The sequence below is a fragment of the Mizuhopecten yessoensis genome, unplaced genomic scaffold, assembly GCF_002113885.1.
Source record: "Mizuhopecten yessoensis strain PY_sf001 unplaced genomic scaffold, ASM211388v2 scaffold10945, whole genome shotgun sequence".
Lineage (NCBI taxonomy): Eukaryota > Metazoa > Mollusca > Bivalvia > Pectinida > Pectinidae > Mizuhopecten > Mizuhopecten yessoensis.
In genome coordinates, this window is record NW_018408800.1 from 432,841 (window position 1) to 451,596 (window position 18,756).

At 40.1% G+C, this 18,756-nt stretch overlaps 3 protein-coding genes across 4 annotated transcripts in view; all 3 read right to left on the reverse strand.

Annotated features, from left to right (window-relative positions):
• Window positions 1–2,048, reverse strand: part of LOC110463917 (polypeptide N-acetylgalactosaminyltransferase 10-like) — a 3,570-nt gene extending 1,522 nt beyond the window's left edge. The window contains exons 1-2 of the mRNA XM_021518856.1: window positions 1,821–2,048; window positions 6–508 (exon numbers count right to left, since the gene is read on the reverse strand). Coding sequence (XP_021374531.1) covers window positions 6–508; window positions 1,821–2,035 — 718 coding nt within the window. The 5' untranslated portion in view covers window positions 2,036–2,048. The remainder of the gene's footprint in view (window positions 1–5; window positions 509–1,820) is intronic.
• A 3,351-nt stretch (window positions 2,049–5,399) lies between these two features.
• LOC110463931 (polypeptide N-acetylgalactosaminyltransferase 5-like) lies at window positions 5,400–9,942 on the reverse strand. Of its 2 annotated transcripts, none has more exons than XM_021518879.1 (3): window positions 9,729–9,942; window positions 7,504–8,157; window positions 5,400–6,409 (listed from the first exon to the last, which is right to left on the reverse strand). In XM_021518879.1, the coding sequence occupies exons 1-3, from the start codon at window positions 9,890–9,892 to the stop codon at window positions 5,443–5,445; spliced, it is 1,785 nt and encodes a 594-aa protein (XP_021374554.1). In that variant the 5' UTR covers window positions 9,893–9,942; the 3' UTR covers window positions 5,400–5,442. The 2 variants fall into 2 exon arrangements, with proteins under 2 accessions (XP_021374554.1, XP_021374555.1); XM_021518880.1 differs by having other exon boundaries at window positions 7,504–8,152; window positions 9,729–9,810.
• A 2,703-nt stretch (window positions 9,943–12,645) lies between these two features.
• On the reverse strand, window positions 12,646–18,600 carry LOC110463930 (polypeptide N-acetylgalactosaminyltransferase 1-like). Its single transcript, XM_021518878.1, has 3 exons — window positions 18,427–18,600; window positions 15,240–15,890; window positions 12,646–13,688 (listed from the first exon to the last, which is right to left on the reverse strand). The coding sequence occupies exons 1-3, from the start codon at window positions 18,594–18,596 to the stop codon at window positions 12,734–12,736; spliced, it is 1,776 nt and encodes a 591-aa protein (XP_021374553.1). The 5' UTR covers window positions 18,597–18,600; the 3' UTR covers window positions 12,646–12,733.
• Window positions 18,601–18,756: the final 156 nt, after the last annotated feature.

Genomic DNA, 18,756 nt, shown 5'->3' on the forward strand with positions numbered 1-18,756 from the left:
CCAGCGCGTGTTACACTCCATGTGAGCGTCAAAGAACACCAACACGTCACCGGTGGCATTGCGGGCCCCATTCATCCTCGACCTGACCAGTCCGGCCCTCTGGCGGTTCCGGATCACCCTGGCTTTTGGCACCAGGGACAAATACATGTCTAACTCGTCCTTTAGGTACGTCATAGTGCTGAAGTCGTCTACGAGGATCACTTCCTTCAGGTTTTCTTCTGGGGACCTGTCTATGACGCTGTGGACGGTCCGGAGCAAAGTGGACAGCGCCTCGTTGTGGAAGATGGTCACTACGGATACAGTGAGTGATGTATCATAGAGAAAATTTGTTTTGTGACATTCCGGATTTCTATTATCAGGAACAGGACGTCGTACAGACAACCCGTCACCGGCCGACACGTTGTACTTGAATTTGCTAGTGTCGACCATTCCTCTGTGACGAGCGAGGATGGATTGGAGAGTGTGCTCCAGTTTCTTCGTGTATTTCTCATCCTCAATTGCACCTAATCTAAATCAAATAAAACGTTACTTATATTATGTAAGCGACATAGATAACAGAAATATTGAAATTAATTTAAACGGACTTTGCCTCAAATATATTGTTACATGTTTCAATTAACCCCAGAAAAAATGGCAATGGATTAAAATAAATGAACATATCAAACACACGTAACATATGTTAAGAGGTACTTGTCAAATGGACCATAAAACAACACGATGGCCTAACTATCGAGCATTCTGGCAGTGGTTCCAATTATTTTAATCACACTATCAAAATTTCGATTTTGATCAGTCTTGCTTTTTTTTCAACACAAAGGAGAAGATACACCATATAATACTGATTCTGATTTAATGTTAGCGTAGAATGGGTTTGACCAGAATTATTGAAAGTATATGGATTCTAAAGATAAGCTCTGTACGGATTCCTGTCCCACTGTCCTCTGCTGTTTCGTGTATACAGTAACCTCCCCGAAATGTCGTTTTTGATTAAACTGTAGCCCAGTGAGGCACTGACCAAACTAGCCCAGTGAGGCACTGACCAAACTGTAGCCCAGTGAGGTACTGACCAAACTGTAGCCCAGTGAGGCACTGACCAAACTGTAGCCCAGTGAGGTACTGACCAAACTGTAGCCCAGTGAGGCACTGACCAAACTGTAGCCCAGTGAGGCACTGACCAAACTAGCCCTGTGAGGCACTGACCAAACTGTAGCCCAGTGAGGCACTGACCAAACTGTAGCCCAGTGAGGCACTGACCATTCCGTTGACTCGGTAGTTCAATCGGTTAGAGCAACAACATAACAATCTCAGGTCATCAGTTGGAATCCTAGTCTAGCCCTGCTGATTTTTTTTTTTAAACTCAGAACACTGTTGTTTACATTTTATTCCATTAAACTTTAATATTTTTCATAACGTCCGACAAGATGTGATTTTCTTATCAGAAATTATTTATCACAGCTGTAATAATGCCAGAAAAAATCAGTTTTCGTGTCATATTGCAAACTATTCCATGCAATAACTAATTGTCAAAAGTTGCACTCGACGCACACGTATTTGATTTACACATTGTATCAAAATTTGTGCCCATGGGCGTTCTTACTTTTGACGGGTACGGTATAAGAGAACATGCCATGGAGAGGTCAATAATCAGTGCGTTTTATAGTAAAACAACCTTATCAGTGGAGAGAAATGAATGTTAGTCTAAAGAGAAGTAGATAAATAGTAAAAAAAAACGCTAAATGAGTCGATTTTAAAGAACAGGGTCCTCAATCAGCATAAACATTACCATATCATCATACAGTGTAGTTGGTTTACACACGTACCTTGCTGCCACCATGCGTTGCTGAGATATGATGTCGCGCTGGTCCTCCTCTAGCTGTCGAGGGGAATGTGGCAGAGATATCAGGATAATCCACGATTGTCCAACAATAAATAGAAGCATAACGGGTAGGAGCCCGCACCTCCTCGCACGGCCTGACCTTGCCATCGTGTCACGTCCGTACGCACGTGGGATCAGGTACACGTGGCGAGGTGACATTGTATAGGGTGTCTGGTGTCGTCATCAACATATGTACCTTATTATTTATCCATAGCACAAGTCTGCAAAGAAATTATATTTTTCATTTTTTTTACCTTAATTGACGAATCAAATGAATGTTTGAACGTATCATACAACCACACTATAATAATTTCTCTCATCTGGATAAAACATGCATGTATAAATAAATATATGCAGATAACTTCGTCCCTGGATAGATTGAACACAGGGACGAGAATTTGTTACAGCTATATTTGGACGTAAACTAAGTTGTTCATGGTAATTTTACGCGTTATAGAGGTTTACGTCGACTTTTGGTAAAATGTCTCTCCCAATGATGATAACTTTTACCGAAAGTCGATCTAAACCCCTAAAACATGTAAAATTACTCTGAACACCTTAGTTTAGGTCCAAATATAGCTTTAACAAATTATCAGGTCCTTGTGATTGAAACGAGAGGACCATAAGGCCCGTATAGCTAATCGCTCAACGTAATCGCTTCAGATGTTCTAAACAAATGCAGACTCAGTGTAATAGCATAAGCTTATTGGCCTTTCAGGAGGACAAACAAGAGGTCGAAGGGGCATGTATCGCCCTTGAAGAAAACCCTTATTTCCGCAATCGGGCCCGCCACTCCGCCCCAGGTTGAGAGGACACTCCCTTTCACAATAGACTTATTGACAATATAAACCGATTTCATGAAAGGTGACTTAATATCAATTCATTTAATAATGGAAGGAACAAAGCTTTGGAGTTATACTCTGAATGATCCTCGTACTAATGGTAACAACCAACTGCCTTTTTCAGGATTGACTATGTAGCTTTGATGAATCATTTCCGAAAATAATACCATACCTTGCGGGACTTTCATGAAATCGATATATAAATATGAAATAGATAAATTGTAATCAACAACAGTACGTGTGGTGAGGATGAAAATTCAGCGGGGCTAGAGCGGGATTGGAACCCCGGACCTTAGTATGTTCTACTATCGCCCTTACCGACTGAGCTTTCGAACCCTGGACCTTAGTATGTTCTACTCCCGCCCTTACCGACTGAGCTTTCGAACCCTGGACCTTAGTATGTTTTACTCCCGCCCTTACCGACTGAGCTTTCGAACTCTGGACCTTAGTATGTTCTACTATCGCCCTTACCGACTGAGCTTTGGAACTCTAGACCTTAGTATGTTCTACTATCGCCCTTACCGACTGCGCTTTGGAACTCTGGACCTTAGTATGTTCTACTGTCGCCCTTACCGACTGAGCTTCCAGGTCAACGAGAATGTCATCGCCCAGCTTTACTACAGCTTTATCCTAAACGAAATTAAAGGGAGCCTACTTTATATAAACAAGAGGCCCAATGGGGACCAATATACAGCTACAGTCAAAATATCTGTGTTCGATCCATTTGAATCTATTGAATGTTTTAAACATATGACACCTGTGACTTTGAAAGTTTATAGCCTTCCGTCCCGGCATACTTCTGGCTAAATATCATTACCCTGGACCTTTTGAATAAACATATTTGATCCCTGTGACATTGAATATGAGCAAAGGTCATTCATTTGAACAAACTTGGTAGCCCTTCATCCCAGCATGTTACTGGCCAAATATCATCATCCAAGGCCTTTTGGTTATTGAGAAGAAGTTTTTTTAAAGGTTTTAAACATATTTGACCCCTGTGACCTTGAACAAGGTGAAGGTTATTAATTTGAATAAACTTGGTAGCCTTTCTTCCCAGCATGTTACTGGCCAAATATCATTAGCCTATGCCTCTTGGATATTAAGGAGAAGTTGTTTAAAGGTTTTAAACATATTTGACCCCTGTGACCTTGCAAATAGGTGAAGGTCGTTTGTTTGAACAAACTTGGTAGCCCTTTATCTGAGCATGATACTGGTCAAATATCATTGTTCTAGGACTCTTGGGTATTCAGGAGAAGTTGTGTAAAGGTTTTAAACATATTTGACCCCTGTGACTTTGAAAATAGATGAAGGTCATTTGTTTGAACAAACTTGGTAGCCCTATATCCCAGCATGTTACTGGTCAAATATCATTATCCTAGGCTTCTTCGTTATTCAGAAGAAGTTGTTTAAAGATTTTAAACATATTTGATCCCTGTGACCTTGAATATAAGTCAAGGTCATTCATTTGAACAAACTCTGTAGCCCTCTATTACAGCATGCTACTGGTCAAATATCATTATCCTAGGCTTCTTGGTTATTGAGAAGAAGTTGTTTAAATGTTTTAAACATATTTGACCCCTATGACCTTGAATATAAATAAAGGTCATTCATTTTAACAAAATTTAGTAGCCCTTTATGCTAGCATGTTACTGGCTCAATATAATTATCCTAGGCCTCTTAATTTATTCAGAAGAAGCTGTTTAAAGTTTTTAACATATTTGACCCCGGTGACCTTGAAAATAGCTGAAGGTGATTTATTTGAACAATCTTGGTAACCCTTCATCCCAGTTTGCTTCTGGCCAAATATCACCACCCTAGACCTTTCGGTTATTAAGAAGAAGTAGTTTAAAGTTAAATATTGACGACGGACGACGGACGCCGGACGCCGGACGCCGGACGCCGCACCACGGCATAAGTGCCAGGTGAGCTAAAAAAGCAGTACAGCGAGACATGGATACTTAAACATAGATTCCAAAAATAATCTTCAGGTTATATTTTCTGTTATAACAGCAGTATCCGGTGCGGATCTGTTCAAAGATTTACGGAAAAAAAATATAAAAAAATAACGAGTTCGGCTTTCCGTATTACTGTGTCATTTGTGTCGATTACAAGTCTTGTCTTCAACGTGTCAAATTATAGCCTCCTTTTCCTCTGAACCCCCTCTGCCATACACGTTCTTATGATATTTTTTTTTATGATCAACAGTCGGTAAGAGAACACTCGGATATGATGCTAAAGTAAGAGTAGCGTTAATATCAAGCGGACAGTGCTCATAAGAATACATTTACCGTCGTATGACATTGCCACTTTATAACCCTACCACACATTTAGATATCATTCATACAGGCTATGAATGCTTTGAAAAGATTTTTGACGTCATCATCATTATGACGCCATTTTGATACTTGTTACGTTGGATACTACCGACTCGCCTTAGACAGACTGCTGTTCCATTCATCAAACAAGCATATATACGATCATTTTTTTAATTGAGCTAAATGCTGAATAATAGTATTTGTAATTAGTGTTTTTTTAGGGAGAAGCGGAGGGGGAGGGGGTGGTGTTAAACAGATTTCAACGATTCAAAACCTGGTAAACATAACAACTCATTTGCTTTCAGTTGGCATTCATAGGCTCCCAATGCTCAAACATAACACACCCAAAATTCAATAAAAGTTCCAAGGTATTTTGACTTTATTTGAGATTTGAATAAAACAAATTCATTCAATTAAACTTCGGGACTTCGGAAAGCCGGTACATGAAATACCAGCTTTGATAGGCGGAACTGTAATTACACGGCAAAGCTTGCGCCATTTGCTCATTAAAATGGACCTCCGATATCGCACCTGTCACGTGGCTCACACACAACGTCTGCGCACTGTCATTGAATTCAAACATGAGAGCTCCTGTATTAGAGATCGGAGAGGTCGTCTGAAATTTCCACTTTCCCGGGATCACATTTTTAGTTTCATCACACTTTCTCCTTTTCAGGAAATGTGTGGAATCCGAAATAAATACACAATAATCATCAAACTTAAATTCGCCTTTCTCTGAAAACGTAAAGGAATTTTCAGGTATTATTCTATATTTAAAACATGCATATGTTATCCCAATGTAATGATCATCTAGGACAGCAAGACAGGCTAAAGTTTTCCCGTTGGTTATCTCCCCATAGAAGGCGGCGTCGATAGGGGGAACCTTCTGTTCCGGAAGTACGTTTTTAAGGTACCAGTGGAATGGTTTACAGTGCAATGACTTAAGAAAGTTTTTCTGTGACATAATAGCATTGTTGTCTATTTGGGGGAAATTCTGCGTTCGTCCAGCAGTAACTCTATAGAAGGTATCTTTATATTCATCCAGCCATATTTCCGCTACCCTCATCAGATTTTTCAGTATGACTGTATCTCGATCGGCGCCACCAAAACTGTAACTCTGGACGCCCATTTTAAACAGATGTCCCACTTTGGAACATGGAACTGTCAACACTCTCCCAGCACACAACCAGTTTTTGAATGACAAATCAAAGTGTTCCCCTCCCCAAATGTCAAGTCCCTCGTCGAAGCCCCCGATCCGAAAGAAGTGGTCCCTTCGTACGGCGATGGCGTTACCCACCAGCACGGGGGTAACAAATGGTTCCGTTTTAGACTTCAATGCTTGTTCAACGAAGCCCGGTACTTCGAACCACGCATACCTGAAATGACAAATGAATGAAAATGAAATCTGAAGTGAAGAAATATTACTGTCTTAACATGTGTACACCATTTAGATTTATCCACGATTATATCTACTTATATTAGGGACTGACCTGGCCCCATATTCATTAAACCGAACTCATACTCAAGCATGGATTTTGTGCTCAAGACAACTGTTTTGTAACTTACTAAAAGCATGTAACACAGAACAAAGTCCAGTAAAAACATTGAAAACAGTATTTGGTTTTTCGTCTATCCAATATACTTCCAAAATCATCAACGAAATTGATCCCGGAGAGAAGAATTCCAACTTGAGCACGAAATCTGCTAGAGTATCACAAAAGCCCGACCGAGTTTGATATTATACACGCATGGACTTTGTTGAAGGAAAACACGATTGTTTGTTCCTCAACATTAACATATTTCTCTGCGAAAAAGGCTATACATGTTTTATCATACCGAAATAAAACAATAACGTAACTAGAGCAGTAAATACGAGCATGCAGGTTGACACGCCATTGTTGTCGTTTGCTTCATCCACTCGGAATTAGATGTCACGGCTGTTGCCCATTTTCTTGGAGAGGCTCCGCAAATGGGAAATATGACCATTAAAACTCGAGCGCGTGAAGTTGATACGATGTTTTATTTCCCCGTCATGTAATCAGTATAATTCAATCATAAACGCTGTTATATAGATGAGGTATACTGATGTGTTTTCACTTAGTGTGGCCGAATAAGTTTGAGATTTCATCTGAGGCCTACCAAGTTTGGGAACATTTTATTTTATTTTATGACGCCGCTTGGGTTATTTTTAAGTACTGACCGGAAGCCGACATAATGNACCAAGTTTGGGAACATGTAATTTTATGACGCCGCTTGGGTTATTTTTAAGTACTGACCGGAAACCGACATAATTTGATGTACAGATACTCAAAAGAGGCCTAGCAAGTTTAATATTATATACATACTTGAACCCGAAACATTTTAAGAACTGATTTTCATATGACTCTGACAAAGTTTCTTTATTTTGTATCACCTCTGACGCCCGACCCGGATTTATAATTTATCTTAAATAACAACCTAAGATACGCACCTGAGGTCCCAACCGAATCCTCCACGAGAGCGACGATCACCATCTGGGTAACTGTAATAGTCCATTGTGTCAGCTTTAATGATGTCCACATCCGGCTGTAGAATTGCAGTGGGTTCGTCTTGAAGCGCGTGCAGGAGTGGCTCCAACCAGCGCGTGTTACACTCCATGTGGGCGTCAAAGAACACCAACACGTCACCGGTGGCATTGCGGGCCCCATTCATCCTCGACCTGACCAGTCCGGCCCTATGGCGGTTCCGGATCACCCTGGCTTTTGGCACCAGGGACAAATACATGTCTAACTCGTCCTTTAGATACGTCATAGTGCTGGAGTCGTCTACGAGGATCACTTCCTTCAGGTTTTCTTCTGGGGACCTGTCTATGACGCTGTGGACGGTCCGGAGCAAAGTGGACAGCGCCTCGTTGTGGAAGATGGTCACTACGGATACAGTGAGTGATGTATCATAGAGAAAATTTGTTTTGTGACATTCCGGATTTCTATTATCAGGAACAGGACGTCGTACAGACAACCCGTCACCGGCCGACACGTTGTACTTGAATTTGCTAGTGTCGACCATTCCTCTGTGACGAGCGAGGATGGATTGGAGAGTGTGCTCCAGTTTCTTCGTGTATTTCTCATCCTCAATTGCACCTAATCTAAATCAAATAAAACGTTACTTATATTATGTAAGCGACATAGATAACAGAAATATTGAAATTAATTTAAACGGACTTTGCCTCAAATATATTGTTACATGTTTCAATTAACCCCAGAAAAAATGACAATGGATAAAAATAAATGAACATATCAAACACACGTAACATATGTTAAGAGTTACTTGTCAAATGGACCATAAAACAACATGATGGCCTAACTATCGAGCATTCTGGCAGTGGTTCCAATTATTTTAATCACACTATCAAAATTTCGATTTTGATCAATCTTGCTTTTTTTTCAACACCAAGGAGAAGATACACTATATAATACTGATTCTGATTTAATGTTAGCGTAGAATGGGTTTGACCAGAATTATTGAAAGTATATGGATTCTAAAGATAAGCTCTGTACGGATTCCTGTCCTCTGCTGTTTCGTGTATACAGTAACCTCCCCGAAATGTCGTTTCTGATTAACCTGTAGCCGGCAGTGAGGCACTGACCAAACTGTAGCCCAGTGAGGTACTGACCAAACTGTAGCCCAGTGAGGCACTGACCAAACTGTAGCCCAGTGAGGCACTGACCAAACTGTAGCCCAGTGAGGCACTGACCAAACTGTAGCCCAGTGAGGCACTGACCAAACTAGCCCAGTGAGGTACTGACCAAACTGTAGCCCAGTGAGGCACTGACCAAACTGTAGCCCAGTGAGGTACTGACCAAACTGTGGCCCAGTGAGGTCATGGGCTCAGAACATTGTGTTTACATTTTATTCCATTAACCTTTAATATTTTTCATAAAGTCCGACAAGATGTGATTTTCTTATCAGAAATGATTTATCACAGCTGTAATCATGCCAGAAAAATAAATCAGTTTCAAATGTGTAGTTACAAATTTTGGCAGTGGGTACGGGGAGTTCAAAAGCATATATTTATAGTGTGCGATTCTTTACACTAGCCATACAGCAAGCCATACTCATTATACAAAAGGCAAATGACAACCAGTTATACCAGTGTGATATGAAATAGGCCGTTTATTCACAAAAAAAGAAGGTACAAACATGTATACTCACTGGGCGAGGGTTCCCACATCCTCGATACTCCCAAGAGTTACGCTCACTTTCGATCTCTGCTACGCTTATTTTCACTCTGTGCTGAGAGCGAAAGTGAGCGTAACCCCTTGATTATCTGAGGATGGGGTTCAAAGTGCCGTGTTATGTCATTGCGCATGCGTCAATAACTGTTTTCGTGTCATTTTGCAAACTATTCAATGCAATAACTAATTGTCAAAAGTTGCACTCGACGCACACGTATTGGATTTACACATAGTATTAAAATCAGTGCCCATATATGGGCGTTCTTTAATTTTGACGTGTAAATTAAGAGGACACGTCATGGAGAGGTCAATAATCAGAGCGTGTTAAGAGTACCTTATCAGTGGAGAGGAATGAATTTTATTGTAAAGAGAAGTAGATAAATAGTAAAAACGCTAAATGAGTTGATTTTAAAGAACAGGGTCTTCAATCAGCATAAACAATACCATATCATCACACGGTATAGTTGGTAAACACACGTACCTTGCTGCCTCCATGCGTTGCTGAGATATGATGTCTCGCTGGTCCTCCTCTAGCTGTCGCGGGGAATGTGGCAGAGATATCAGGATAATCCACGATTGTCCAACAATAAATAGAATCATAACGGGTAGGAGCCCGCACCTCCTCGCACGGCCGGACCTTGCCATCGTGTCACGTCCGTACGCACGTGGGATCAGGTACACGTGGCGAGGTGACATTGTATTGGCTTACTACACGGCGTGTCTGGTGTCGTCATCAATGTACCTTATTATTTATCCATAGCACAAGTCCGCAAAGAAATTTTGTTTTCTTTATTTTACCTTAATTGAGGAATCAAATGAATGTTTGAATTTATCGATCACACTATATGAATTTATCTGGATAAAACATACATGTATAAATACATGTATGTATATAACTTCGTCCCTGGATAGATTGAACACAGGGACGAACATTTTATACAGTTATTTTTTGGACCTTGACTAAGTTGTTCATGGTAATTTTACGCGTTTTAAAGGTTTACGTCGACTTTCGGTAAAAATGATAACTTTTACCGAAAGTCGATGTAAACCCCTAAAACGTGTAAAATTACTCTGAACACCTTAGTTTAGGTCAAATATAGTTGTAAACAAATATTCTCAGATCCCTGTGGGTTTGAAAACAAAGTCGGGACGCTGTTTAGAAAAGCTATATATGATATTGGTTATAATAAGTGTATTGTTTGCAATTTTTGTAATCGACTTCATCATTGTTCGATCAAGCCGTGTCGTATATCTACCAGATGGACGTTATCGACACCCGTGATATATTTAAACCGATTTTTCTTTTCAGTCTTCTACCGATTCAAACTATCATAGTAAAGGTTATTACCGCATAAGTTCTATCTCAAATAAACAGTCCCCCTTTACTTTTCCCCATTTGATGGAATGAAGAGTTTTTCCTCGCTTAGATTTTATTTTGTGTTTATTGGTGGAAAAACCATGAAAAAATCTATTTGACATTACCGTGCTTACAGACAATCAGACTGAACTATTGTTTATAACGAAATAACAGTTTTAACGCTGACAAGGAACTCCACAACTCTATAACACTGTCTATAAAGAAAGTCTTTATCTCCCCCGAAAGTCGTGTCAAAAATCATGGTTTATTGTAGACACCGGTTGATGCAAAATTCTCGTATAGCATCTCTAGTCAACAAATTAATAATTGCCCTTTGCAGTACATGCGTAAGGATTATCGAAGTCTGGATAAACGAGATTCTCCTATATATAAGTCGGTATAATTCTACTATATATCAGTATAGCTGTAATTCTACTGTACATCTGATTAATTGTGGTGGAAATAAATTTAGTCAGTCGTCAACTGTATTGTACAAAAGACGATCCTATTGTACTGTACACACGTCGGTGTAACTGTATTGTACATAAGACGGTGTAATTGTACTGTACACACGCCGGTGTAATTTAACAGCCGGTATAACTTTACTGTACAGCAGCCGATCTAATTTTACTGTACACACGCCGGTGTAATTTTACTGTACAAAAGACGGTGTAATCGTATTATACGCACGCCAGTGTAATTGTACTGTACACAAGACGGTGTAAGTATACTGTACACGCGCCGGTGTAATTGTACTGCACATAAGACGGTGTAATTGTATTATACACAAGCCAGTGTAATTTTACAGTCGATGTAATTGTACTGTACACAAGTCGGTGTAATGCTGCTGTATATAAGATTGTGTAATTGTACTGTACATAAATCAGTGTAATTTTACTGTACATGAGTCAGTGTTATTGGACTGTACATAAGTCGGTTTAATAGTATTGTACATAAGTCGGTGAAATTGTACTGTTCATAAGTCAGTGTAATTGTACTGTACAAATTACGGTGTTATTGTACAGTACAGAAATCGGCTAAATTGTACTGTTCAGAAGTCGGTTTTATTGGACAGTACACAAGTCAGTGTAATCTGACTGTACATAAGTCGGTGTAATTGTACTGAACATAAGTCGGTGTAATTGTATTGTACAGAAGTCGTCGTAATTGTACTGTACACAAGTCTGTGTAATTGTACTGTACATAAGTCGGTGTAATTTTTACTGGTCACATGTCGGTGTAATTGTAGTCTAGTGCTCTGGTGTTAACAAGAAAATTGAACTCCAGTGCACAAGCTTGTGGCTTGAATTCACATGCTTTTGTACAGAGTTCTTACGCTTGTGCACTTGGGTAAATTACAGTGCACACTGTCCAAGTTCACTACAAAGTGTACTAAAAACCAAGTTAGGTTTGCTCCCAATTGTAAGTCGGCGTAATTCTACTGTACACATATCGGTGTAATTTTCTATACATAAGTCGGTGTAACTTTTACTGTACAGATGTTGATGTAATGTTATTGTATGTAAACCGGTGTAATTTACTGAACAGAAGTCGTTGTAATTTCACTCTACATCGGAGTAATTAAACTGTACAAAAATCAATGTATTTATTTGTCGACGTAAATACACTGTACATATAGCCAATTTAACTCTACTGTCAAAGTAAATAAACTGTTTATTCTTAAGTAATTTACTGTTAAGAAGGCAGTGTACCTATACTGTTAGTCTCGTTCAACCAGACGCTTGATCACTTGTTATTCTGTTCGGCATAGCTTGCGCAAGCAACAAGAGTCTGGTTGAACGAGACTATTATACTGTATATCAGTCGAGTGTAATTCTATAGTGCCATAAATCGACTCTACGTAAGTTCTAGTCTCTAGCCTCGTTCAACGTAATTCCGGTCTATCACGACTACCAACAATGCCATGTTCTTGATCACAAACACCACGACTACCCACAATGCCATGTTCTTTGTCACAAACACCACGACTACCCATAATGCAACGTTCATTTCCACAAACAAACAACAGCAAAACATGTTAATGTATGTCGAAGTAAATTATTAGAAGACCAATAAAAATTCAAGATGAAATAACAGTAATTGTACAAAATGAATACATGAACAATTTTTTATACGAGTTTATACATGAAAAACCAATTCTGATAGGACGTTTCGAGGTAAGAACTCTTGTTGCAATTTATACCTTGTGCCATCTGTTCTTTGAAGTGGACTTTCTGTATCACACCAGTGACATGTCCCACACAAAGTATACGTGCACTACCACTGATCTCGAAATGAAGACTTCCGACAATCGCGGCTGGGTCTTCGGTCACGAACGACCACTTTCCGGCAAAAACCCCACGTGTTTCATCACATGTGCTTATTTTCAAAAAACGATTCTCATTATCAACAAATACACACCTATCGTTATATTTGAATTTACCATTTTTTGTAAATGTAAATGAATTAATGGGTAGAATTCTGTACTTAAAGCAATCGAATGTGATGCCTATGTAAAAATCATCCAAAACAGTAAGACATCCCGTTGTCCTTACGTTTGTTATCTCCCCGTAGAAGGCGGCGTCGATAGGGGGCACTTTCTGTTCCGGCAGTACGTTCTGAAGATACCAACGGAAAGTCTTACAATTTAAAGACTTGATAAAATTCTTTTGTTTTCTAAGAGACGTCTGGTCCAGTACGGGAAAATTGGCATTTCGTGCCCTACGTATTCTGTAGAAAACATCTTTATATTCGTCCATCCATATTTCCGCTACCCTCATCAGATTCTTTTGAATTATGGTATAGCGATCACCATCAAAACTGTAACTTTGGCCCTCCTTAAACAGATGTCCGACTTTGGAACATGGAACAGTTAACACTCTCCCCGCACACATCCAGTTCTTAAAGGACAGGTCGAAGTGTTCCCCTCCCCAGATATCAAGTCCCTCGTCGAAGCCCCCGATCCTGAAGAAGTGGTCCCTTCGTACGGCGATGGCGTTCCCCACTAGGACAGGAGTTATAAATGGCGTAGTTTTGGATGCTATGGCCAGTTCCAAGTACTCTGGTATCACAAACCACGAGTATCTGTAAGTTAGTAAAATTACAATATCATCTTTGGAACATGTTCGATACAAGGTAAGAACTACGGTGAGAAAACTATACACAATGTATCAATTATGTATCAATTAAGGAAAAGGGTACTACTGCACCAGATATAATCGCAATGGAGATTTCCACTTTTTTTAACTTGTGCGTGAATGATTTTTCTGCTTTGGAGTAACTTATATTGTCAAGTTATTTATCATTCAATGCTCATGTTTTCCCTCATAGGTTTTGCGGCCAATTGTTTGGACAATCGTTATGATGCTGACTGGATGCCAACACTGGTAAAGTGAAAGGTTTTGAGTTCATACCCGGCAGTTTGTCTGTCTTTTGGGGTTATTTTTTGTCTTTCTTTTTCTCCCTCTTTTTTTCTTTTCTCCCTATTTTCTGATCATTCAAATTTCGAACAGCTATATTTATTTCTGTAAAATGCATAGCAAAATATGATTTTGTTGCAATACTTCTATTGAAAAGGACTTCAAATATTACACAATAGTGAGTCAGTGCCAATTGCGATTTTCAATTTTTAGTTCACCTGGTCCGAAGGACCATAGTGAGCTGATGCCGTGGCGCAGCGTCCGTCGTCGTCGTCCATCGTCAACTTTTTCTTAAAAACCTATCTCCTCCTAAACGCCAAAGAGGATTTCAACCAAACTTAGTCTGAAGCATAACTAGGGGAGGGCAAACATTTCTTAAATAAATGAGGTTGGTTTGACCCATGCGGCCAGGGGGGCGGGGCCCTTAAGGAGAACTTAGCTTAATTTGCTTTAAAACGCATCCCCTCCGAAACGCCAGAGAGGATTTCAACCAAATTCAGTCTGAAGCATCACTAAGTGAAGGGCAATCATTTCTTAAATAAATGAGGTTGGTTCGATCCCTGAGGCCAGGGGGCCGGGCCCTGAAGGGGAACTTAGCTAAATTTGCCAGAGAAGATTTCAACCAAATTTGCTCTGACACTTCATTGGGGGAGAGCAATCATTTCCTAAATAAATGAGACTGGTTCGACCCCTGGGGCTCAAAAGAGGAAAATTATCTAATATTTTGCTTTAGAACGCTAATATCCCCTAATTGACTGAGTTGATTGTACAAAATATGGTCAAAAACATTATTGAGAAAGAACAAACTTTTCTTAATTGAATGAGGTTGATTTGACCCCTGCGGTCCTAAGAAATGGTACAGCTAGATTATCATTTGCTATGGTGTAGTTTTCATAAATTGTTTCTAGGTTTATAAAAGCTTATAGTTGAATGAAAATTGAAGTATTGTCTAATTACACCCTGTAATATAACATATCATTTATTTCAAAATCTGTTAACATGGCAACTCAATGGAGGCCTCTGATTAGTTGAAAGTCAGATAGTGTGGTACAAGTTGGGTTAGAACATAGATGGTGTCTGGTTTTGGGGAAATTTCATATAAAGATGTACTAATGCATTCAGTTGTAATGACTTAAATATAAAACCAGGTGAGCGATACAGGTCCAATGGACCTCTTGTTTTTGGTACCCTTCACCTTAATGTGTATGATGCTCACCTCATATCCCAGCCGAAGCCACCCCGGTACCTTCGTCCGTCGTCGTAAGCGTAATACTCCATTGATTTAGCGGCTATAATATCTACTACTGGTTGTAGAATCGCGGTGGGTTCGACCTTGAGCACATGCAGGAGTGGCTCCAGCCAGCGCGTGTTACACTCCATGTGAGCGTCAAAGAACACCAACACGTCACCGGTGGCATTGCGGGCCCCATTCATCCTCGACCTGACCAGTCCGGCCCTCTGGCGGTTCCGGATCACCCTGGCTTTTGGCACCAGGGACAAATACATGTCTAACTCGTCCTTTAGGTACGTCATAGTGCTGAAGTCGTCTACGAGGATCACTCCCTTCAGGTTTTCTTCTGGGGACCTGTCTATGACGCTGTGGACGGTCCGGAGCAAAGTGGACAGCGCCTCGTTGTGGAAGATGATCACAACAGACACAGCGTATGTGGTGTCGATGGGGTATGTGATATTGTGACATTCCGAAAGTCTGGTGTCCGGAACTGAACGTCGGACAGATATGGAGTTCCCTGCAGATACGTTGTAGTTGTGGTTTACGGTATCGCTCACGTTCTGGTGACGGGCGAGGATGGATTGGAGAGTCCTTTCCAGTTTTGACGTGTATTTTTCGTCCTCCATGACACTTAGTCTGAAACATAAACGGAAATTTTAATGCAGTCTGATTCACATAATATATCATAAATTACTCATTATATTCGTATACATGATCGATATCAAAAGTACAGCGGCTCCCAATACAGTATCAAAAGTTCATTAGCTTATTCTCTATTAGGCAAAACAAAAAATTGTGTTTCAGGTATCCCGACCTACCCTGGATTTTACTGCTGCCCCCTTTTTTTACTTTGAGAATTCTCTCACATTATACATACAATGTAAAGCAACAAAAGGAAGTTTATTTTTTTGGCTAAGAGTGACTTCCCTTGTAAACGCATTCCTCTCTCAATGGTGCGACCCATAAGACACTGGTGAGCTCTCATTTTAATGATGTGCATTTATAATTCTTAGCTAAACATATTCGTTAGGAGAAAGATTGGCAATGTAAAGGTCCCGACTCCGAAGAATACCCACCACCCCCGTTTTTAGCTCACCTGGCCCGAAGTGCCAAGTGAGCTTCTGGCATGGTGCGGGTCCGTCGTTCGTCAGTCCCGAATAACCAATAGGTCCAGGGTGACGATATTTGGCCAGACGAATGTTGGGATAAAGGGTTATCAAGTTTGTTCAAATAAATAAATGAGCTTTGCCCATATTAAAGGTCACAGGGGTCAATTGTCTTACAAACCTTTAAACAACTTCTTCTGTAAAACTGAAAGGTCCAGGACGACGATATTTGGCCAGAGGGATTTGGGATGAAGGGTTATCAAGTTTATCAAATGAATGACCTTTGCCCATATGCAAGGTCACAAGGGTCAATTGTCTTAAAAACCTTTAAACGACTTCTTTTGAATAACCAAAAGCTCCAGGGTGAGGATATTTGGCCAGTAGCATGCGGGGATGAAGAGTTTGTTCAAACGAATGACCTTCGCCCATATTCAAGGTCACATGGTTCAATTGTCTTAAACCTTAAAACGACTTCTTCTGAGTTACCAAAAGCTGCGGGGTGATGATATTTAGCCGGTTGCATGCCTGGATGAAGGGCAACCAAGTTTGTTCAAGTGAATGGCCTTTGCCCATATTCAAGGTCACATGGGTCGATTGTCTTAAAAACCTTTAAACGACTTCTTCTGTATAACCAAGAGGTCCAGGGTGATGATATTTGGCCAGAAGGATGTTGACATGAAGGGCTACCAAGATTGTTCAAATGAAAGACATCTGCCCATATTCAAGGTCACATGGGTCAAATATGTTGAAATCTTTAAACTACTTCTTCTGAATAACTAAAGCATACAGGCTGATTGCTTGTTGATGTGAATGACCTTGACATTCTTTCTTGGTAACATCTGGTCCATAGTGCATGAACCTTTAAAAGTCATCTTCTTAAAAAAAGGTATAAGGTGGTGATATTTGGCAAGTTGCATTCTAGGAAGAAGGGCTATGAAGTTTGTTCATGTTTGACTTTTTAAGGTCACAGGGGTTAAATATGTTAAAAACTTTCAAACAACTTCTGCTGAATAACCAAAAGGACCAGGGTGATGATATTAGGTCAGTAGTATGGTGGGATGAAGGGCTACCATGTTTGTTCAAATGAGTAAACTTCACTCATATTCAAGGTCATAGGGATCAATTGTCTAAAAACTTCTAAATAACCAAAAGGACCAGGATGATATTCGGTCAGTAGCATGCTGGGATAAGGGGCTACCAGGTTTGATGATATTGGCCAGACACATGTTGGCAGAAAGGGCTCCAAATCGATGACCTTGACCTTTAATCAAGGTCACAGGGGTCAAATATGTTAGAATATTTAAATAACTTTGTCCGATAATAATGAGGCCCAAAATGTTGATACTTGACCAGAAGCATGCTTGGATGTAGGCCTACCAAGTTTGTTCAAATGAATGACCTTCACCCTTATTCAAAGACATTTAAAATCTTTAAACAACTTCTTTTGAATAACCAAAAGTTGCATGATGATGATATCTGGCAAGTTACTTGCTAGGATGAAGGACTACCAAGTTTGTTAAAATGAATTACCTTGACTTATATTCAAGGTTAGAGGGGTCAAATTTGTCAACATTTTTTATACCACTCCTGAGAAACCATAAGGCCCAGAATGTTGATATTTGGCCAGAAGCATGCTTGGGTGAAGGGCTATCAAGCTTTTTCATTTGAATGACCTTGACCTACTTTCAAGGTTACATTGCCTATTAGGACCTAAGCATTAATTAATTTACAACTGTAGCAAGATCATATTAAAAGTTTTCGGGACTTAGATCAGCTTTCGGTAAAATGCTACATTGCATATACATCGGTTTAGGTAAAACATAGTTAAACTGTCACAAATTATCAGGTCCCTGTGGTTTGCCCGTTTATTATTTGAAGAGTTTGTATTGCTACTTTCTTGATGTTATCATGTTCTTTCCTAAATGCCTTTTCATGAACCCATATTTGGTCAATCCAATATCTTTTCGTCTGACCTTAGCTGTACCCTGGAAATACTAATCCCCTCACCCCTTTATAGCTATTACGGAAGTGTAGAGACAAGTATCAACAACAATTGTATGACTTACTTGTACGCCACTCCACGTTGTTGCTGCGCGAGCTCAAGCCGTTCCGTCTCCAGCTGCCGGAAGGATTGGGGTAAGGACATAAGAATGATCCAGGTTTGTCCTAGAATAAACAGCAGCAGGGCGGGCAGGAGTCTCCGGAACCCACACTTCGCTCGCCCTGATTTCGCCATTATGTGTCACGTGTCATAGTGAAAATACACACGCACGTGCATGGGACACAGGCGATCGAGAACCTGACTATGTGGTCGTTGTCCCATTCACCTAGCCTGATGCTGTTTTACTAGTCATTTCTAGACATGTATTTCATGGACAGGTATACCATTTAAGGGG